The sequence below is a fragment of the Setaria viridis genome, chromosome 1 (genome assembly GCF_005286985.2).
Source record: "Setaria viridis chromosome 1, Setaria_viridis_v4.0, whole genome shotgun sequence".
Lineage (NCBI taxonomy): Eukaryota > Viridiplantae > Streptophyta > Magnoliopsida > Poales > Poaceae > Setaria > Setaria viridis.
Window position 1 is genome coordinate 34,468,541 of NC_048263.2, and position 23,168 is coordinate 34,491,708.

Below are 23,168 nucleotides of genomic sequence, written 5' to 3' on the forward strand. Positions count from 1 at the left end.
ACCTTGCATTTTGTTTCTTCACTCCACTCAATGTGGCAGTTGACAGTGATGGAAGTTAATCTGTTCTTTGCTCTCTGATGTTTAGCTGACTTTAAGACTATTGCATTTTCATTTTCCTTTGGAAGTACTAAGTAGAGGGTAGATAAACTATTCAGCTGGGATCTTTCTTTATGACAATAGTCCGTTGCAGCATAGCAGGTAGTCCAGAGCTTTCAGCAATCAATTTAGTTGCCAAATGATGAATTCTTCCTTCCAAATTGTTTTCTCCCTAGCCTTCTGGGACTCTGTTCCTGCAGAAATAGGAGTGTTTTTTCCTGTTCCTTGGTTGTGTTACTACTTTTAGGTTTTGCCATGTCATGTATGCTTTATATGCTCTTCCTAATCCTACTACATCATTTCACAAGTCTCTAGAGTTCTGATGGCCTTCAACCCTCGAAATGCAGCCTTCAATTGATGGCCTCACCTTCAGCACCAACCGACAGTCAGGAAGCTGCTCGTCAGTCTCTGATCGCAATCTCCCAGTCTGTACCGGAGACACCTTCACCCCAGACGGTGAAGACACCGACCTCCACTGAAGAGAACGGGAAGCTGGAGGATGGGGCTGACAAGTACAGATCGAAGCTGATGTCCATCACAGACCTGTCTTCTGACGCCCAACCTACGCCGTGCCCTCCCAAGGATGTTGCCGCTTAACCGTGTGATGCTCGTTGCTCGATGTGCGGACATAATGTATCAGTGCTTATGCTGATGCTCTGAACATTTCACTGTCTTGCATTGAACCGAACGTCCTTATGTTACTAGTCTTTCTTGGCAGTTGGTGCCTGTTTTATGACGAATTAAGGGAAACAGGTGGAAATATATTGTACAGTTTCCTGACTGATGATAAAGAACAAGTTAATCTGAACATGCTGTTATGCACTCATGCTTGGGTTCTTCTTAAGGATTTGCTTGGACAGGTAGGAGTAAGGCCAAATCCTGTCCGATTGGCATGCAAATCTGAAGTGACCCCATCTGACCCCCCGTGTTCCATTGCTAAGGAGTATGATGCTATCTGATTTGAGCATTTGAATCTTGAGGGCGACCCGTGAGGATCTTTTTCCTTTTCCTTTTTCATTCTCAATCATGAATTTTCAATGAAGCAGCAGAGGGACACGGGAGAGGGAAGAGCTACGTGCTCATGGCTTCATGATTCATGACCTCTTAGAGAAACACATCTTTTTTTTTTCGAAAGAGAGAAAAACACATCGAAGCTTCTTAACCAGATTATTATATGCGCCGTTTCACCAAAATAAAAAAAGCTATATGTGCATTTGAGCAAGTGAAGGGCTACATCGTTGAACAGGCCCAGACGCAGTTCGCGTGCCAAACGGGCGGGCAAGATGCGTCTCTTGGATCTTTCAAAAAAAAAAAAAGACGGCAATTCGCGAAACTCGTCCTTCCATGCCCCCAGTCAGTCGCACCTTGCAACAGGCGCGCGCACGCCAGTACGCGGGGACGGTGAATATGGCGGCGGCAGCGGCACAGCGGCAGGCGGCTTGTCCTCGCCGGAGGCGAAGGCGCCAAGGCGGTGCATCTGCATAAGCATCTTAGGATCGCCTTCATCCACCCCGATCTCCGGACTCGGTAACGTCTCTCTCTCTCTCTCTCTCTCTCTCTCTCTCTCTCTCTCTCTCTCTCTCTCTCTCTCTCGCATTTTCTCATTTGAGTTCGGCTATATCTGACAGATATCAACCGCCCGCAGGGGACCATAGTCATCTATCTACGCTTTAATTGCTCGGGGGCTTTAATTGTTTTGCATTTCAGAGGGTCACACCCAGATGTCCGGCAACTAGGGCGAAGTGTTACCACTAGTGTTTGATGATGCAGATTTGCAGAGTGATTGCACGACCTAATGCTTTTTTTTTTTGGAGACATGAGTACATGACAAACTGATAGACTGAGGTATATCTTTAGATTGTCAGTTTACCTTTTTGTAAGAAGTCAGTTTACTTGCATCAACCAGGATGTTTATGTAGACACCCCTATTATCCTGATAGGGACTGAATGAAGTTGGTAGAAATAGCTATTATCAATCTTAACGTGCTCTGCGATTACAAGAGCATTCATCTGGTAGGATCAATGTACATGTGCAAATCAGCATTTTTCTGGTTCTGATGGCTGTGCAACTCGTGAATTTTATCTGCTTGGATCTTGAGTCAAGAAATAGTGGAATTTATCCACAAAATAGTGCTTTCCTTTCCTAGGAATAGATAAGTCTCATTTTGTCTGATTTAAGAATATAGTAGTTTACATATATAGCTTTTGCACAGAGACAGGGACTGATGAGTGATGGATGAGGATGTACGGCTCACCTCATGTGGGATTTTACTAATCCTCTGGCCTGGAAAATATTTACCTTTTGTTTCTTTATCTAAATTGTGAACTGGCAGATTACGGAGTAATTGGCCTTGTGAATGTCTGAAATATTATCCTATGGACCAAACTCCGGAACATTTTGCAACCATATGATCAAATGGTTCTAATGCTTTAATTTTAGAAGATTTATCATGTCCAACACTAGGAATGTTTTCATATGATGCGACTATCTCTTCATGGTAAACTTTTTCCGATCGAAATTAAGACCATCGTCCTTCTTGCAGGTGGCGCAGAGCGACTGATGGTTGATGTGGCATGCCAGCTCACTGCCCATGGACATAATGTTCAACTTTTCACATCTCACCATGACAAAACTCGGTGCTTTGAGGAGAATGTGTCCGGTAAGGTTCTAAGCGCTAGCAAATTTGTATATTCCTATAACTCTGCAAGTACATTACCCTGCAGTCCAGTCTGTTGTACCAAATGCCAACCACCCTTCAAATAAGTTTGCAAGAAGTATTAGCCTTGACTCTTAAATTGATTTTAGTGGCTTAGATTAGTTTCTAGATGCCATCGACATCTGTCTGGAGATCTCTGAATCATTCCACCTATACACTTGTGTCCTGTCCAACTTCTAGTGACAATGGTCTACCGTCCTTGATTTATACACCGTTGAGCTTGATGCTTTACTCTCCTATTTGTTGGTGGTTCTTACCTGATAAGTTCCCACTTCCTACTTTGCATTGTCTTTACATTGCTCTGTTGATCTTTCTCTTGATGCACTGTAGCACCTGTTGTTATTAAGTGTAATTTCCATGCAATTCATTTTGCACTTCCATTTGTAAATAAAAATTTCAAATCCTCTGGCAATCTGTTTTGCAGATTTCTAGACGGTTATAGATAAACTGATGCATAGATATTACCTTTCTGCATCTTTTCAGAGTGTATTTTGTTGCCATTTCCCTGACTTGTTGCTTGCATTGCATACTTATTCTTCGAAACTTCAGAAGTTGTATCGCAAGCCCATTGGCAAGCTAGGGTTGATCTTGTCTTGTGCCACTGTATTTCAATCTTGTGATGCATGTAAAGGTGACAGTTTTTGTTTTGAATCAAGGTATGGCGGACTTAATTCCAGTTAACAGCAAGTTAACTGCATCTTCATTTTCCAGGACCTATTTTTCAGAACTTCATTTGCCAGGACCTTTTGTGGTCTTTAAGCCAGAGGAACTGAACCGGCATCTTCTATATCCAGCAGTCTCTGATGAGCAGTTTGATGAACCCCACGCTTAAGTTAACCAGAATGACCATATATATTTCTGTAGCTCAGGTTGACACCATATAATCTAGTCTCATATAGTCACAGGCAAATAACTCTTGTTAATGTCAGTTCTTTAATGCTATAATTGATTGACTATTGTGCAGGCTAAATTTTCTACCAATCAACTGTTTTGAAAGAAAAAAGAAGCTTGTTCTCACCATCTCAGCATTTGCATTGATTAATTCTGTTGTGTCCATGCCATCCAGTAATGATCCACATGAAGCAACTTTGACAATTTCTGGCAACTGATTATATTCTTTTTTCCTGTCGAATATAAACTAATCTCATTGAACATTAAATATATAAAAGTACCAAGTGCTTATTATCTTCATCTTGAATTCGGTACATAAGGTGGGCATGATAAGCATCAGAAAGAAAATGTTGAATATCTTGAGCCAAGAAGGTTGGCTGTAACTGAAGGGGTTTCTGACCATTTTACTTTTGTAACATCATGCTCAGCATCTGAAAGGACCGAACTTATTTCCAACTGCCCCTGTGTCTTGTACACTCCAAAGACATAATTGCCATTTGTTTTATTTTTTTTGGGTTCTTCTGTTTTGGTTCGATTGCGTATCTTATATCATGCAGGACGAGCATTTTGGCATTGTTCCTTTAGAAGCTATGGCAGCAAAGAAACCTGTAATTGCATGCAATAGTGGTGGTCCTGTTGAGACAATTGCAAATGAATTGACAGGGTTTATCTGTGAACCCTCCCCGATTGAATTGTTGAAAGCAATCTCCACGTTGTAAACGATAATGGTCTTGCTGTTAGGATGGGTACAGAAGCACAGAACTGTATGGTGCAGAATTCTCCACTAGGAAATTTGGTGATCTCCTCAACTGCTACGTTCTTAATGTCTACAATCAGAGGACTGAATAATATAGAAGTTGTTATTGACAGCTTTATATGGAAGAGCTTTCCAGGCTAGATAATGTGCTCTCTTATGCTATTCTTCTACTTTGGACTTCTCCATACTTATATAGTGATATAATGGACCTCACCTGGAACTTGGGCCCTGGCTGTCGCAGGAAATCTGCATTAACCCTTTGAATCAGCAAATCTGCATTAACCTTTTGTTTTGTTGGTTCCTTATGTTAACATGTCCTTTTTAGTTCTTCAGGTTTCATATTTTACTTAGGCCTGGTTTGGTTCGTTTGCTTATTTTTAAGCACCTGTCACATCGAATGTTTAGATACTAATTAGGAGTATTAAACGTAGACTATTTACAAAATCCATTACATAAGTAGAGACTAAACGGCGAGACGAATCTTTTAAGTCTAATTAGTCCATGATTTGATAATGTATTGCTACAGTAAACATTTGCTAATGATGGATTAATTAGGCTTAATAGGTTCGTCTCGCTGTTTAGCCTCCACTTATAAAATGGGTTTTGTAAATAGCCTACGTTTAATACTCCTAATTAGTATCTAAACATTGATATGACACTTGCTTAAAAATAAGTAAAGGGAACCAAACGCCCCCTTATTTTGCTGGCATGACACATCTGGACACTGGACATATGGATTTTCTTGGGTCGATGAATAGCTTATTGGACTTTCCACTTATTATCTTGGCTTTAAATTTCAACAGTTCCTCTTGCTAAGGGCTGGGAAAGTGTTGCAAATTTATTTCCATTTACGCAGTATCTTTGAGTAAATGGTAGCTAGTGCTGTTATAGTAAAAAATGCTGTGGATTTGTGCCAGACAAATAGGTTTTGATGGTCTATCGCTCTATTATTTTAGCGTGACTGGTCCAAAGTTTCAGGCATTTAATTTATTTTATCATGTCATACTTCCTCCCCCTTTTTTAACAGTATGAAGGCCTATCTATCCAAGCAGCTATCGAACATCAATAGCACTTCTTATTTCTTTCAAATAGCAAATTATTTTTCCTCACTTGATCAGTGTAGGAATATCCTAATACTTCAGATAATTTGATCCATCTGTCATAATATATCACTCTGCTTTACCTTGACTGTACAGCTTTCTGTTGACAACAATTTCCATGGTTTCTGATAGACATTTCTGAGCTCTCTGAGTGGATCGAATTGCAAAGAGTTGGTTGATGCAATGGTAAGTAATGAAATGCAATACATGTTCTATCGGTGTAGGTTGCACATGAGTATAGGATTATGTGTTAAAGGGTAGCAATTTTCATTTGGTAGGGTTCATTCTCCTAGCTATACTTTTCTTGGCACCCTGCAGGGCCAATCACTCCCTGAATAGTGGATTTGGTCTGCTGGGTCCTGCTTCCTGAAGCTAAGCAGCTTTGCTGCTTGTATCACAATAGATTTGCTGGCTTTTGGCCGTCAAGAGGGGTAGAAGGCTAGCTTGATGGTACATTTGTTTGATCTCTAGTCTCAAAACAAAAGGTCAATGGTCTGTGCTGCAAAAGGTGCACCGGGCTTTCTTTACTTCATTACCGATGCCCTAGTTCTCTTAAGGGCCCATATCTCTACACATTTGTAATTTTTCAGTCCATCGTGCTCCAGTCCGGTCCGGCCATAGCCCCGGGCTAGGCCCTAACCATTATTCTATCTGCCTGCCTTGGACTTGAGAAATTATATTGTTCTTGCAGAACTTTTAGCCCCTATTCCGATGTTGCTCTATTCTAAATTAATCTATGCTTATCTTAATCGAGGGACAGGGAGACTAACAGAAGTCCAAGATTCCTTTCTCCCGGATGGATGGTCCCAGTTGAGTTGGACGTTTTTGGTGGGAAGGACAAACCAAAGCAGGTTCCCATTTGATACCTAAATAAACTTTCCTAAGCAAAATTAGTTCTTGCAGGACCTTTTCCAACAAAATGTTTACGATTTGCATCCTGCTAATCCACATATTCTCACACCTGGATTGTGCCCATACTTTAAAGCACAGGAGAGTCTATTCCTTGCCATGGGAGCAATCAAGAGATTGCTTAAATCACTAGCTCACTGCTGGTTGACTCGAGCTTTGTTTCGAATCATCAGTCGGTGGGTGGTTTGATCCGTTCATCTCTTTGTTCTTTATATTTGAGAACTAGGTTGTGCCAAAAATGTAAATTCTTACTAGAACCAATTCTTTGCTGGCAAAATTAAATTGGAAGTATTTATAGAGGGTGTTCTGTACTTTATGATTTTAGGATGCTTTTTTTTTTTCGTTTGGTGGCTCAGTGGGTTCCAAATCACTAAGCCTGGTCAACCAATCTGACCCAGTGCTGCATCGTGGGTCCCGACTAAGTTAACCTACTACGCTTCCACTCATCAAGAACTTTAACTACTGGCTTCTTACTTGCAAACAGTTTGTTTTTCTCTTGGTTTGAGTGGTGTCGTACTCTTTAGTCTTTTTTCTTGCACGTGATAGTGAGAGTGTGGTGCAATGGCAGAATTAGGCCTTGCTACGGTGCTACGTCCGTCTGTATGCTTTCCCATCTCATTTTTTTTCCTTTAGGAAAGACAAATTGAATTGTTCTTTTTGCCACTATGCTTCGGCTGAGATAAAAATAAGGTAAGAGTTTTTTTTAAAATAAAAGAATAATGCCTTGCTTGCATAAAAGTACCTTGGTTTTGAAAGACTTAAGTCCTGTTATTTCTGATGCATCCCTTTCTTCGCTGGGTGGTTTTATCCTACACAAATGCACTGTTCAAACTCGGGATGCCCCACCCACCACGTCATTCAGTTCTTCAGATGTTAACATGCAGTGTCGTCAAAAGATTAGTTCTTTTGTCTGTCCTGGCACAGGTGGAGTCTCTGATTTTTTTCCAATCAACTTTTCGATCTGATACATTTGTCTGTTGCCTGCTGAGATTTTCAGAGTGGGACGGGGGACAAGTACACGGCAGAAAACAACGGGAACACAGTTCGGCACACTGCATCCATCGCCGTACTGTGAATTTTGACTTGCCAGGTACCCGCAGAATCCAATGCCCCTCCAGCCCTCCTCTCGCTATCTTTCGGCCCCCTGCTATCCTCACGTGAAACACCCTGCAGAACTCTTCTGTTCCTACATTTGCCCATGTTTTTAATCCTTCTGTTTGTTTGCGACAAGTTTGAAAAGGAGAAATAAGCTGTTCCTAGCTTACAACTTGAATAACAGTTGATTCTGTGATGCAAACGGCCTTTTCAAAATATCATGTGTAAGCTGTGAACCTGTTTCGTATGGGTAAAATTGATTTACTTGCAATATAAATTTATACATGGCATACTTCCTCCTCGCCACTTTATTCTTTCTGCCATTCACCTCGTGCTAATAAACTGTTAGCTTTTCTGATCTTTACGAAGCTTTAGCTTTGTATAAAATGTCATGCTCCACTAACCAAGTCAGAGCGTGTTTAGTTTGAGACTGATGAGGGTGAGCCCACTAGCCAGCCGGCCAGCCCAGTTCGAGTTTCCTAGGCTCTAGCTGGCCCGCCAAAGCCGTCCAATTTGCCGCGCCACGCCGCGCGGATTTACGCATCTGCCCCCAGGTGGAGTCCCATCCCCCGTAATTAAACCCGAGTGCGGGTGGCAAGCTCGAGGCGGAACGTTGACTCCTCTCCACTCCCCATCCCCTCCACGTCAACACCGCGCCGCCACGTCACTTCTCCCCCTCCCTGCTCTGCGGCGTGAGGAGGGCGGGTGCGGACAAAACGGCCACCCACCATACCAGCTCCACCTGGTACTATGCACTTCAACCCCTCAATTCAGAAACTATTCACATCGCGGTACTCCGGGGCAAGGAGTTTGCCTAGGCTCGTGTCTTCCCATATTTGCAGGGAAGACACTAAGGAAGAGTGCTTTTCTCAAACGGGCCCCTCACGGCTACTGCGCTGCGAGCCTGCGACTAGTAGTCATAGCGCACGGCGCACTCACGCACGCCGCCCTCGTCTCCTCGGCCAGTGCGGCGTACTGGTAAAAAAAAAGAGGGCACTCGGAGTAGCTTGGCTAGTGCTCCACACCGTTCGCTTTCCCCCGCCGGAGACGGAGCCGGAGCCGGAGCGTCGGATGCCATGGGCAGCGGCGCGTCGCGGCTGCTCACCGCGTGCGCGTGCTCGCGGCCGGCGCCGGCGCCCGCGGACGACGGCCCGTGCCTGGACGACGCGCTCGGCCACTCCTTCTGCTACGCCGCCAACTCCGCCGCCGCCGCCGCGGGACACTCGTCCTCCTTCCGCCACGCCATCTCCGGCGCCGCGCTCTCCGCCAACTCGTCCGTGCCCGTGCCGATCTACCACTCGTCGTCCGCCGGCGGCGGGGTGCCGCCGCAGTACTCCTCCGCGTTCCACACATCCTCGTCGTTCTCCTCCGCGCCGCTGCAGCTCTCCAACCTCTCCTCAGGGCCGCTCTTCCTCTCTGGGCCCATCGACCGCGGCCCGCAGCTCTCCGGCCCGCTCGACCAGGCCGTGCCCTTCTCCGGCCCGCTCCCAGCGAAGCCCACCAAGCCCGCCCCCTCATCGTCGTCGCGAGGCTTCTCGAGGAGGTTCCGGAAGCCGTCGTTCGGCAGCCTGCGGCGGAGCGTGTCCGAGAAGAACCGCCCGTGCGTTGTGCCGCTACGCCGCGAGGACGGCGTGCAGTGGGCGCACGGCCGCGCGGGGGAGGACCGCGTCCACGTGGTGGTCTCCGAGGACCAGCGGTGGCTCTTCGTCGGCATCTACGACGGCTTCAACGGCCCGGAGGCCCCCGACTTCCTGGTCGCCAACCTCTACCGCTTCCTGCTGCGCGAGCTCCGCGGGATCTTCTACGAAGAGGCCGACCCGGACTCCAAGCGACTGTGGCAGTTCCTGGCGGACGGCGACGACGACGACAGCGAGCTCGACTTCTCGGGCTCCGGCCGGTTCGCGCTGTCGCTCGCCAGGCTGAAGGAGCGGCGGCATCCCATATGGGCCCACGCTGCTGCTGCTGGCGACGGTCAAAGCGGCAGGGAGTGGGAAGTTAAGAGGTTGACGGCTGCGCCGGCGGTGAGGGACCACAGTGCTGTACTGGCCGCGCTCACCCGGGCGCTAGCTGCTGCAGAGTCGGCGTACCTGGACATGACCAACCAATCGATGGGAACCCACCCGGAGCTGGCGGTGACCGGTGCGTGCCTTCTCGTGGCCCTGTTGAGGGACGACGACGTCTATGTAATGAACCTTGGGGACAGCCGCGCCATCGTGGCGCAGCGGCGGGACGACGATGATGATTGCGTGCTTGGAACCATGCGGGTGGAGGACATTGGTGTGGCCTTGGAGACCGAGACAAGGATCCATGGGTATTCTGCGATTGGGCTTGAGGCATTGCAGCTGTCGACTGATCATAGCACAAGCATTGAAGAGGTAACCTTTTTGCAGACATAGCTGATTCAGTGTATTTGTGCATGTGCTGACTTAGCTGAAAAGATGAGCCTGCGTCCAATATAATTGTTCAGACCCAATTGCATTCTGTGAATACATGTGCACTGTGTGCATTGTCCTGCTCAGCAGCATGGCCTTATGACCTGCAGACCAATGTTCTTTTGTAGTACTCCCTCCGTTCCAAATTGTTGGTCTAGATATTATTATGCATAATAATATCTATGGACCTAGAAAAGCCAAAACGACCAACAATTTGGAACGGAGGAAGTAGTTGCATTCATATATCATTCATAGGAGTAGTCGGGAGGCAGTGATACTAACATCTAGCCATATAGAACAATCTTGTGGTTCATGCCATATTGTCAATGGCTCATCTCTCTTTTCCCTTCATCGTTGGCCGTTTACATTTTGATCCACTAGCCATGTTTTTTTTTGTTTAAATGTGTTAATGGAAAGTAACATGTGTGCTTTAGCCTACGAATTCTTTCTGCATATGAACTCCTAATCTTTTGTGTCTCTGTGCAGGAAGTGCAGAGGATCAAACGTGAACATCCAGATGATGATCAATGTATTGCAAATGACAGAGTTAAGGGCCGTCTAAAAGTTACCCGTGCTTTTGGGGCAGGGTATCTCAAACAGGTAATAGAGACTGCAGTTTCATCATTATGATAGGTCCCGTGATAAGAGAAAACTGGTAAAATTTAATGAAAAGTCTATGTATGTTTGTACAGGCAAAACTGAATGACGGGTTGCTAGAGATGTTTCGCAATGAGTACATAGGTGATACACCATATATATCATGCACACCTTCTCTTTGCCACCACAAGCTCTCCACAAGGGATCAATTTCTGGTTCTTTCTTCAGACGGCTTATATCAGTACCTGAGCAACGAGGAGGTAGTTCTACATGTTGAGAATTTCATGGAGAGGTTTCCTGAGGGTGATCCTGCACAGAGTTTAATTGAGGAGGTACTCTCCCGTGCGGCAAAGAAAGCCGGTAAGCTTACAGTGCGACCCTCTTCTTCCATACTGAATGCAAATGCATTCATTTCTTCATCTATTGGCATTGTGACCATTTATAAGTTCTGTAGCATTACAGTACTTCTTGCTGCAAATGTTTCTGTGCTTGGGTGTTCACACATGTTCATTTCGGATGGTAGACCACACTTCATAGAATAAACATATTTGTATGCATAAAAACTAGAAGTAATTCTAGACAGCAAGGTTAACGATCAGTTGTCAACACTATGCCAGTTCATAACATGCAAGAACCCTTTAACCAAATTTTACCCACACTTCATTTGTCCTATAAGAAAGTTCGTTACACTAGTCAGATTTTTCTGAACCTGTTTGATGCAATGATATGTACTGCTTTCCCTTCTCACTTTTGATAGAGGGGGTTTACTGACCTACCACCTAAAGTCGTACATTATGGGAGTGCCACTACAGTTCCTCGCTGAAATGTGGCCCTGAGTCTCACCTGTTAATGAGGGACACATATCCTATGCTCTACTGCAGATAGGAACAGTAGTGCAGGTCTTGCTATACAGTAGCTGGCAGTACCACAGTAGCAGATGGGGATCCTCTTCAGTTGCTCTATTATTGTAGAGGTGGCATTGATGTCCATCAAAGAGTCATTGCTGTTGCATCAATTTTTTTTTGAAAAGTGATGTTGCATCAATTATCAATGCATAGATATGAGCTAAAGTTTCCAGTGTTATTTTATCCTAGTGCCCTAGGATGCAAACCGGTTCATAGTAGAATTTCATGCAAACTTATCTTTGTGGGGTTTTCTTCCATGAACAATATGCCGATACTAACCTGAGTTGGTCTTCTTAGGTATGGACTTTTACGAGCTATTAGATATACCTCAAGGGGATCGCAGAAAATACCATGATGATGTCACCATCATGGTTATTTCTCTCGAAGGGAGAATCTGGAAGTCCTCTGGAACATATGTGTGATGTTCAGCTGATGCATCGTCGGTGTCAGTATTTATTCTGATGCAACGTTCAGCTGAAACCTCTTCAGCCGGTCAACACTCTCAGGCAATTGCATATATGCTCATCAAGAGAGAAAAGTCAGCATGGCATACAGATATGCAGTCCTGATACAAGCGGAATTATCCAGTTGGAGATCATTGCTGATCCTGATATCAGCTTTGGCACAGCTTATGCCCATGAGTTAACTCCGAGACACATTAAGGTTGCAGAGATCTGACAGCCCAGGTGGGGAGGAATTCCTTGGCAAAGCAGAGCCAATTTCGCTTTGTTTGCTGCCACAGCTTTCGTCGGTCGGTTCCGTACTCACCGCTGACAATTTTTTCCACCTCACTGTGCTGTCATAGTGTGGGTGTTCCATTCATCCTTGGGGAAAGAAGACCTGTAGGTACATGCAGTTTTTTTCCCATTCGTGTGAAGAATGAGCCTGTATTATATGGAAAACTCGAACTGGTCAATGGTCATGGCGGAGAAATTGATGATTGGCACCTCAATTTGTCCTGAAGGTGGCTCTCCTTCGAGTCTTAGATAGTTCTATGTATGAGATTGAGGTCCCTAAAAGAATGGGCCAGATCTGTTAGTGGTCGCCTCCCGGCAAAAACTACCCAGTGCCTTCTTGCTCTTAGCAAGTTCCTTGCCTCAGAAAGGTTGAGCTAAAAGATATATTTACGGGACTGTCTATTCATTCATCGTGTGCATGAATAAGTCATAATGATTTTTTTTTTCATCATGTGCATTATTTATTTGTTTGTGAATACTGACAGATTTAACTTGCCAACATGATGAAGTCATTTTGTTTACTAGGGCAAATAAGGAATGGTTAGAGGCTTAGAGCATGTAATTTCTGTAGTGTAGACCGAGTGAGCAAGTTGCAAATCTTACAGCAATGAGAACTGATTTTGTTCTGATCATATATCCGCCACTGGACACTTTGTGAAACGATATTAGTCGATTACTCCCTCCGTCCCAAATTATTATTTGTTTTGGCTTTCTAGATACACACCTTTTGATATGCATCTAGATATATACTTTATATCTAGATACATAGCATATATAGTAAAAGTGATGTATTTAGAAAAGTTAAAATAAATAGCTAAAATGAATAGTAATATGGGACATGTGCCGCATGCACCCAACAGCAAGGCCTCTTTGCTTGGTCATGTATCGATTAGGATATCCAAATTTCGGTTGCAGTTTAAGAACAGCAATGAAGCTTGAAACAGGATCGTCTTTCTGTTGGGAGGATCGATCTCCTTTGGGCCTGGGTCGCCGTGCCAGATTGTTCTCAAATCTCAAACGACAAACACCCGTTTGTTGATTCGGTCAAGGACTTTGAACACTTGTCCGGCCAATTTCTGCCATTTGCTTTTGCAGTTGGCAAAGCACGAGCTGACTAAGGGAGTGTTTGGATACGAGGTGCTAAACTTTAACAGTGTCACATCATATGTTCGGATGCTAATTAGGAGAACTAAACATGAGCTAATTATAAAAAAATTGCAGAACCCTGTGCTAATTCGCGAGACGAATCTATTAAGCCTAATTAATCCACCATTAACAAATGGTTACTGTAGCACGACATTGTCAAATCATGGACTAATTAGGCTTAATAGATTCGTCTCGCGAATTACACTCCGACTGTGCAATTAGTTTTGTAATTAGTCTATATTTAATACTTCTAATTAGCATCCAAATATCCAATGTGACGGGTGTTAAACTTTAACACGTGGGAACAAACAGACCCTAATACCAAAGCTGTAGGTAAATTCATAAAGGAAACTTTGAAACGAGAGATCCACACCTTTTTTTTTCTTGAAAAGGGCTCTCTTAAGCCTTAACCCCAGAGCCAGAAACTACTGGGATTTCATCTTTCCAAGGGCCACTCAAGTATTCACTGTATTGGATAACTGAAATCGAAGATGTCCACTAGGTAGAACTGGATTCCAGTAATCCGCCAAGCAACCGATCAGCAATCTAGAAGACTAGGTAGAATTAGAACTTGATTCCAGGTGAGGTTCAAAGTCGCCGAGATAAGGTAAACTGTAAGCCCTGCGACGGGGAATCCGAGACGAAAAATATGAAATCACCGGGATACGCTTACTTATGATTGGGTCATCGTGTAATAATCAAATCCGTATAGAACAAATCACTCGTACGACCAGCACGATCTCGCGGTATTCTAATGGCTTGCGGCCGGCGACAATTCTCCGCTCGATTCTTCTACACGGCGTAGTCAACTTTGTCGATGATTCGATGTGATCATGAGACGCGTCTAAGCAGTTTCAAATTCTCTCTTTCTTTTTTAAAAAAAGGAGGGGAAAGCAGTGGAGTTTATCGTGTCCTGTGTAGTGAATGCGGCTTTGTCAAACCGTAGATTGTGGTTTTCAAAAAAGGAGGTTCAGAAAAGAGGTTAGGAAAGTTGTACTACAGTGACATGGATTGAATTTGCGGAGCCGCTGAGGCCGAAACTTGAACGTAGAGCTATCGCGCATTGAAGCATGGTTCGGTGGCAGCCAGTTCTTTGATTGAACTGTTTCCGCTCCTGCAGACGAAAACTTTGCCTGCCAGTTGTGTTGATGTTTAGCGGTCGCGACACCACGGTCAGCTTAAGGTTGTGACTTGTGACAAACTGACAGCCGAGAGATCCAAGCAAAATGATGTTTGATCTGGCCAAACGAAATGCAGCCTGGAGACTTTTACCTGTAGTGCGTGTAATGCACGTTAGCCCTGGCTATCAGTTGCGCGTCACCACTAACTTCCAGTTGTGCAAGCAGAATTAATAAGCTCCCAAATCTGAAACTTCTTTCCTTCAGATACCCAGTCGTCATTTGCAAGTTACCAGCAGCTGTTTGCAAACACAAGCCATTTGCAGCACTGCAAAGGCCAATCTTACTTCGAGCAAAGACCATCCTTACTCAAAAAGGAAAACGTACAGGTTATTCGTAAGTTTGAATGTTAGAACCTTCGGAGCTTTGACCTGCCACAAGTGGATCCCATTTGTTTACTATGAAAAACAGGGAATGCATCTCACATTGGGGACAGGAAATGCGGGACGAAACATCGTCGCCCAACCGCTCGCAACCAATGCACAGACATGAACAGAATGACTTCAGCATTCACAGCACTCGGCACAGGATCTCATCTCACGCTGTCCCCCGCCAAATCTCTCTACCATCTCCACTGAAACAACTCCTCTGAAGATGCACCTCACATTTCAAAAACGTCAAATAAAGCTCACATCATGTAGGGCCTCAATTTGCAAAAAAAATTCCACAAAGCTTACATCAATCGGTATCAATCTGCGTAATTTTTGAAGGCCCAATATCACTCGAAGTCTCATGAAGGTCATCATCATCCATCAGTCTATAACAATTTCGGAATTTTTCTCATGGCTCTCTATAATACCATAACCACTCACCACTAAGGCACTAATTGTGCTTAAAATGCATTTAATCTAGTTTATTGGCCAACCTTGCGGTGTGCAAAGCATCTCTTACCATTCCGGCCTCTCTGACTATTGACTTGCACCAACGCCAACCCATCATCTTGCCGCCTGTATAAAGGCCTCGTCACATCACGGCTTCCTTGTCCGGCCAGCGCAGAGCAGCGTGGTGGTCTGCATCGGCATCGGCGCATCGTGATCTGCGGCCATGGACGGTGAGCCAGCCATGGAGGAGCCCCCTCACCTGTTCCTGTGCCCCATCTCCATGGAGCTCATGGACGACCCCGTCACCGTCTCCACCGGCGTCACCTACGACCGCCGCAGCATCGAGCAGTGGATCTTCGGGTACGGCAGGGCGACGTGCCCGGCCACCATGCAGCCGCTCGCTAACCTTGACCTCACGCCCAACCACACCCTCAAGCGCGTCATTGGCTCCTGGCTCGACCGCGGCTCGCCGTCGCCGTCGACGTCGGCTTCCTCGTCGCCGTCGACGTCGTCATTGTCGAGCCCGGCGCACGAGCTGCTGGCCACGCCGCTGTCCCGGATGCTGGGGGCGGAGCGGCTGCGGTCGGCGCTGGCCGATCTCGAGGAGACGCCGTTCAAGGTCACCGCGCTCAAGAACATCCGGGCGTGCATGGCCGGCGACGTGGCCATGCAGTGCGAGTTCGTGTCCTCGGGCGGGATCCAGGCGGTCGCCCGGGTCATGGCGCAGGCGCTCGCGGAGAGCGCCGCGGGCGGCGACTTCTCGGCGTTCACGGCGTGCGAGGAGGCCGCCGCGGTGCTCGCGCTGCTCCCGCTCGCGGACGCGGCGTCGGTGGGGCTCGTCCTCGCGCCGGAGTGCATGAGGCCGGTGATGGCGCTGCTCCAGCGCGGCGGCGCCGAGGCGAGGCTACACGCCATGGACATCGTGACCAAGATCTCCAATGCCGGCGCCGGGGACTGGACCGCCGCCGCCGGAGTCGAGGTTGACGACGTGCTCAAGCCCCTCCTGGAGCTCCTGGCCGACGAGGTCTCCACGAGGCTCAGCTCCCGAGCGCTCGACGTGCTCCTGGACGTCGTGGCGCGGTCCCGGGACGGGCCCGCCAAGGCCGTGGAGGTCGGCGCGGTGCACGTCCTCGTCGAGCTCCTCGCCGACGCCGACGACCGCCACGACGCCGAGCGGATACTGCTGCTGCTCAAGCGCCTGTGCAAATGCCCGGAGGGCCGCCTGGCCTTCGCGGAGCACGACCTGTCGGTGGCTGCCGTGGGTAAGACGATGCTGCGGGTGTCGCAGCTGGCCACCCAGCTGGCCGTCAAGGTGCTGTGGCTTGTCTCCGTGGTGGCGCCCTCGGAAAAGGTCCTGGAGGACATGGTGCTGACCGGTGCGGTGGCGAAGCTGCTGGGCCTGCTGCACGTCGAGACCCCGCCGGCGACGAAGCAGAAGACGGTGAGGATGGTGAGGATCAATGGTGGGTTCTGGCGGCAGTACTCGTGCTTCCCTACCGATCTCAGGGATTACCTGCGGCTGCTCGACTGATTTGTTCATTGCTTGGTTCATTGGTTTGGCCAATTGTATGTAATTAAGCAGAAAACTTCGTCCCTGCAATACAACTTCTCAATGACTTTCACCAAGGAACCGCCGACCTCGTCCGCATCAATAAGGCTTACTTGGCGCTGCTCCAAAGAAGGAATCCTCCCTGCAACCAAAAGATTATCATCCTATCTCCTTGCAGAACTGTCACACGAAGATTTGCACTAAAGCTATGACCATGAGTTGGTTCACTCTGATCAAACTGGTTTCCTTAAGGGTCGCGGCATAGCAGAGAACTTCGTATACGCAGCAGAGCTAGTTCAGTGCTGTCACAAGCGAAGAGCCCCTGCCATTGTTCTCAAGTTGGATTTTAGAAAAGCTTTTGACTCTATTAACTGGGATGCATTGGATTTAATCCTTTCTGCCAAAGGATCTGGATCAGGCTCCTCAACGAATTGACCGCAGTTGTCCTCAATAGAGTCCCTGGTAAATGGATCCAATGCAAGAGAGGACTCCATCAAAGTAACTTACTTGTCGATGTTTAAACCTAACCAACCTACCAAAGGGTGACCAAGGTAGTGTTTTGGATGGTGGGGCTCGTCGAGATCAGAAACTCGAAGGTAAACGCAGACACACGATTTAGACAGGTTCAGACCGCTGAATAGGGTAATACCTTACGTCCTGTGTGTTGGTTGGATTGAATTGTTTAGAAGGGGTCCCTGCCTCACCTTATATAGACGGGGCAGGTTTACAGGTCGGTTAATTTACAAGAATATTAGTCGGATATGACTAGAGGAGTTCTACTCTTATTACAATGAGTACTTTCCTAATCCTCGACTAGTTCCTATCTTTCCATGTAGACTACGCCGCTCTACGTGATGATCTCCATGTTAGATGCGTCTCGGTGTCCAACTCCATATTTAGGACTGACCAAACCTTCTGGTGGGTCCATAGATGTATGTACGACAAGCCCCGAGTACTTTTTAGCCAAATATAGCAAAACCGAGTACTTTTGAAGTCTCCACCGACTGCTCTTGATACTCCTCGAGTACTTCATCTGGTTATATCTTCAAAGGTGCCCCAAAACTACCATGAGGCTGGAAGGTGCTCAAGCATCTTTTGAGTAATCTTCGTCTTTGAATTTTTATGGAAGTGCGACGAAAGTCACACTCCATATGGAGTACCCTTCGAGTTTTAGGTTGAATCGAAAAATCAAGCTGAGGGTCAATCTATAATTTGCATCACTTTTCCCTTAAAACCTAGAGAAAAAACTTTTTGTCGATGGACACGTGGCAAATAGCCCCTGAGCCTTTGACCGACTAGTTTGGTGGGTATAAGGGTCAACCTTTGGTCAGCGTGACCATCTCTAGAAGGAGATCTTATCTCCTCCCAAAATAAAGGTAACCGCCAATTATGTCTCCCAAATTTTGGGATCCTTTAAATAAGAAACCATTCACTTCGCACAATATTTATGGTGCCACTTTTATAAATAACGGAGGAAGTTTATCCCTTCCGTTTTGCCCTTGCCATTCACTTCGCACGGTATCAACATGGATGAATTCATGGTGAGGGCTCGGATGTTCAAGAATATGAGCGGGATTCCCACGATTGTACGGGAATTCAACACCGCACACCCGCCAAAGCCTGTAAGTATCATGGTTGTAGCCCCCGAGTACTTATTTGAAGTTTCAGTATATGTTGACTTGTCTTTCTGTGCAGGAAGATGTCGCCTTATATTTCTCTGCTCCTCCTCCTCGTTCTGAAGATGCTTGTGAAGCAGCTCCTCATGTGTTCACACAGGAAGTTATGAAAAGTGATGACCAGGAGGAAGAAGTAGTCGAGTCCTCCAGCGGCACTAGTTCTGATGCCGCGGAGAAATATGAAGTCAAAGCCTGACCATCTGCTAAGGCCAGATCGTCCTTCGGGTCGAAGAAGCGCTAAGCTACAAATGAGCTTGAAGCCGCGATCTCTCCGCCACTAAAGAAGAAGCGGACTGTTGTTGCAAAACGGGCTGTGAAGAAATCCATCGCTACAAATGATGTGCCCCTAAGGTAATTACCTATGAGAAAGGACAAGATCCTGTCGGTATTTTATGTCCGGCAACCTACCGAGAGGTATCCCGAGGTAGTAGATTGGTTGGTAGGGATCGACGGACCTGGAACTTGAAGGTAAAAGCGAGGACACAAGACACAGATTTATACAGGTTTTGGCCACCAATGTAGCATAATATCCTACTAAAACGGACCCGAATTCCCATTTCTAAGAATTCAAGCCTACGCACCTCGGTGTTAGTTCCAGGAAGGCTATCATGTGCAAATTTTTATCTCAGATAGTACAAATCCATACCAACACAAAAATAGAAAGAGCAATAGGGTATAGATATCATAGATAACATGAGTAACGAGTCCATCTCAATGGCACATACCGGTACAAGTCCATCTGGACTGAATCAAGAAAGGTAAAATATCTATGCAGCGGAAACATAAGCTATGGCAAACTCCATCTCCAGAGGGGACTCGAGCGAAGAACGGTCCCTAGTCTTCCCAACCAGAGTTGTTGAAGTCGTAGTGGGGTTCCGACCCTAAAAAACCACCATCTACCCGAGAAGCGGGTAGGTCATGTCAACTCCCAAAGCAGCAAGCTAAGAAAATAGGGGATTATACTATATGCATGAGTAAAACCTATATTTGGTTGTAGGGAATTATGCAGCAGCAGCAGTAGCAGCAATCAAGGAAGCAGCAAAACAACATCATCTCCGAGGTCAAAACCTCAAACAAGGAAGTCGGCACAAATCATCGGAACCTTCACCCAAGGATCCAACACCCAACACACTAGGCAATGTGAGGGCTCCCTCCCCTCACATCTCAACGGCAAACACCGACCTATCTCTAAAAGAGGAGGCAGAAGCACAAGAAAAGTCGAGTCATAAGTAGCGGTAGTCAACAGCAATGTCCATAACTAGTGCACACAGACTATAGATATAGCTTTATACACTCTGCAAAGGTTGTACAACTGCACCCGCATGGATGGAGCCTGAACGGTAGCGATCCGTCCAAACCCTACCTTACAGCCGGAGCCCTAGTAAGTGGATAGCTCTCTCCTGTTTCCTCGAGTCTGGAACCATCTTCAGCTGCAGGGCACGCCGTCACCAGTGAGGATCTCGAAGCTGTGAAACCTACCCACGCTGGGGTGCAGTCTGGTCAGAGCAGGCCAACGCCTCGAACTCCTTACACGATCCTCCAATCCACCTACAGGCAGAGCACTAGAAATCAAAACGTCATCAGCTCTAGAAGCCATGGCCTACGTCATGGTCTTCAAGTCAGATGTGTCTCGGTGTCCAGCTCTATATTTAGGACTATCCAATCCTTCTGGTGGGTCTATAGATGTATGTACGACACCACTGTTGCCATATCTTTTCATTTTGGTTGCTGATCTCCTCCAACAGATGATTCTCAATGCTTTAAGTCACGATGACCTGGAACACCCAATCATAGCAACTTTGCCTTGCCTGTCCTTCAGTACCCTGATGATACCTTGATCATTGTCAAAGCGCAGGCATGTCAACTACAATGCCTCAAAGGAATCCTCTCCACCTTCTCTGCCATCACTGGACTTCATATCAATTTCAACGAGAGCACATTTGTTCCCATCAGTGTTCCAACTATTGCTGCTGCATCGATGGCCTCGTCCTTTGGTTGTTCGGTTGCAAGGTTTCCTCAAACTTACCTAGGGTGCCACTATCTACTCACAAGCTTCGGCCAGCTGACCTTCAACCCCTTGTTTGTGCCATGGAAGGTTACATTCCTGGTTGGTGTGGACCGCTCCTCACGCCTACCGGCTGCACTGTGTTGACTAATGCAGTCTTGGGAGCATGGACAGTTTATGCCATGGGCTCTATCCTTCTGCCTGCAGCCACGATCCACGTCATTGACAAGAAGAGAAGGGCCTTCCTTTGGATCGGTGACACCACTTGCCAAGGTCGCCTGAGAGATCATATGTTGGACACATGACCAAGGGGGTCTTGGTGTCAAAGACCTGGCCACTCAGAATCACAGTCTCCTCTCCAAGTTCTTGAGTAAGCTTCATGAACCTCCTACCACCGGTTGGCAACTGTGGTTCCACCGCATGTACGGCAGTGGCACCGGCCGCGATCTTGGAGACCACCACCACCTAGATACTCCTGTTTGGTCTGCCCTACTGCAGCTCCTACCATCCTTCAGTCAAACCACCAAGACTCACCTGGGTGATGGTGCCTCAATCAGTTTTTGGCATCATCACTGGTTTGGACCTGCACCATTAGCGGTCACCTTCCCAGCTCTTCTGTCACACTACAACTGACTGAACATCACCGTTCGTCAGGCTTGGAATCAGGGGCTCTAGGACCTTCACCTGCATCATCATCCTAGCCTTGCTGCATCCACCGGCTACTCTGCTCCAGGTGCTTCTTCTTGCAGCGCCTACTGAAGGCGTCCCCAATTGCCGCGGCATCGGTGCCCAGCTCTTGCCTTTCACCTCATCCACATTCTACCTCCATCAGGCCAAATTTCGCCCCCACGACCTGTTCTCCTCTTCCATTTGGGATAACACAGCCATCCCATGCTGCAAACACTTTGTCTAGCTCCTGCATCGCCACCGCTTGCCATCTGCTGCCCTCCTGTTCCACCGCAACATTCTGGAATCACCATTATGCGATGCCCCATGGTGTGACAGATATGGTGCCTCATCAGGTAGCTTCAGGCAGCGTACCTGCACTCCTTTAGGGACTTATGGAACATCCATGAGCTGGCGCTGATCCCTCATGCAAAGGTCCACTCCGGCATCATCACCGTGGTCCTTTGGAACATATGGAAGTGCCGCAACAACTTCGTCTTCAACAACGTGCTGGTCACGCCGCAAGTCATGTTGCATGTAGTGGCTTCTGACCTGGTGCTTTGGCGCTACCGATTGCGACATATGACTGCTATAGCTTCTCTTCTTTCGTGAAGTGACTTCTTTTGTAATATTTTAACATAGCTCTAACATAACCTCCTCTACCACCCCCTTCTCAAAATCTTGTATGGCACAACTTTGCATATCAATATAATTGTTCAGGCCAGCTCTTTACCTGCCGTAGCACCTCTCAAAAAAAATTAAGCAGAAAACAAAAGCTTCTAAAGAGAAGATTTGAAAGAAATGAAAGGAATACATGCACTTGATGCGCACATGGAAACGCCTGTTCCGTTCTACTGCTAGTATCTATATAGTATATGAGCTATTGATCTTTTGTGATCTCGTCAATGCTCACCATTAATTGCCCTAAAGGCCTAGAGAATGCGTAAGGTATATGAATTTTACAAGAATCTGGCAACGAACACTGTAACATCTTTCGGAACTCCTAGTATATATGAAACCTTTCAAGTCAAGAAGGTATATTTACTCTCTTCAAGTCCATTTAAAAAAGGACTAATCCCCATGTATAAACAAAAAAAAAAGTGTTTTATCACACCTCCTCTACTTTAACTGATTGTATTTGATCCTATTTACAGCTGATATTTAAATTATACTCCGTCTCAAATTATATGTAGTTTTGGGGTTATCGGACCGACTCAAAACTCATTAAAATGAAATTAATCCATATTTTAGAGCAAGGTAAGTGGGGAAAAAACTGAACCAGCTAGCTAATCCCACCTAAAGGTGTCACCAGTTGCATCCAGTCACGTGGAATCTTCAAAATAAAAAGGTTAGCGTCATAGGCATTTATACGTCGGAGATAGCCAAAGATTGAACAATGTGAGCATCTACGAGAAAGATGAATGAAGCAACAAAGAAAGAAATAGGACGCGCGCCGCATGATTTAAATTGACCGAGAGAGTTTTCATATGATCGAGACCTAACATTGCGCCTTTTCCCTCACTATTTTCTTAAACTTTGAGAGGTTGATAATCAGTAGGATCAAGCACTTCATCAATTTGTCAATCACATGGTGTTGGGTTATATTTCCTAGCTAGCTCCAACAAAAAAGCTAGTCTTCAAGTCGAAACTAATGATCCAACGGCATGTGTGGACATACTTTAGCCGGAGCATAAAACGTGTTTCTCTCTTGCAATTAACATTTATGTTTTAGAAGTTTGGCTTCTCCGGCCAAAATGGCACCTAAATGTATTGCCTATTTTGGTTCTTCTACCTCTTGATCTACTACTAAGCAATTCCACAGTTTCTGAAATTTGACCTAAAGCTCTTTTTTGGAGGGTTTTAGTGCTCTTTTTTTCTTTTTTATGCTACT

At 46.3% G+C, this 23,168-nt stretch overlaps 2 protein-coding genes across 5 annotated transcripts; both read left to right on the forward strand.

The window, feature by feature from the left end:
• The first annotated feature begins 690 nt into the window (after nucleotides 1-690).
• Nucleotides 691-12,684, forward strand: LOC117833593 (probable protein phosphatase 2C 26). Of its 4 annotated transcripts, XM_034713185.2 has the most exons (8): nucleotides 691-1,623; nucleotides 2,640-5,747; nucleotides 6,322-6,412; nucleotides 7,468-9,940; nucleotides 10,484-10,597; nucleotides 10,690-10,738; nucleotides 10,823-10,954; nucleotides 11,797-12,684. In XM_034713185.2, the coding sequence occupies exons 4-8, from the start codon at nucleotides 8,642-8,644 to the stop codon at nucleotides 11,919-11,921; spliced, it is 1,719 nt and encodes a 572-aa protein (XP_034569076.1). In that variant the 5' UTR covers nucleotides 691-1,623; nucleotides 2,640-5,747; nucleotides 6,322-6,412; nucleotides 7,468-8,641; the 3' UTR covers nucleotides 11,922-12,684. The 4 variants fall into 4 exon arrangements, with proteins under 4 accessions (XP_034569076.1, XP_034569089.1, XP_034569083.1 ...); XM_034713198.2 differs by lacking the exon at nucleotides 11,797-12,684 and having other exon boundaries at nucleotides 10,671-10,738; nucleotides 10,823-10,953; XM_034713192.2 differs by lacking the exon at nucleotides 11,797-12,684 and having other exon boundaries at nucleotides 10,671-10,847.
• Nucleotides 12,685-15,198: 2,514 nt separating this feature from the next.
• On the forward strand, nucleotides 15,199-17,335 carry LOC117845638 (E3 ubiquitin-protein ligase PUB22). The gene has a single exon (XM_034726703.2). The coding sequence runs from the start codon at nucleotides 15,605-15,607 to the stop codon at nucleotides 16,910-16,912; it is 1,308 nt and encodes a 435-aa protein (XP_034582594.1). The 5' UTR covers nucleotides 15,199-15,604; the 3' UTR covers nucleotides 16,913-17,335.
• The last annotated feature ends 5,833 nt before the right edge of the window (nucleotides 17,336-23,168 follow it).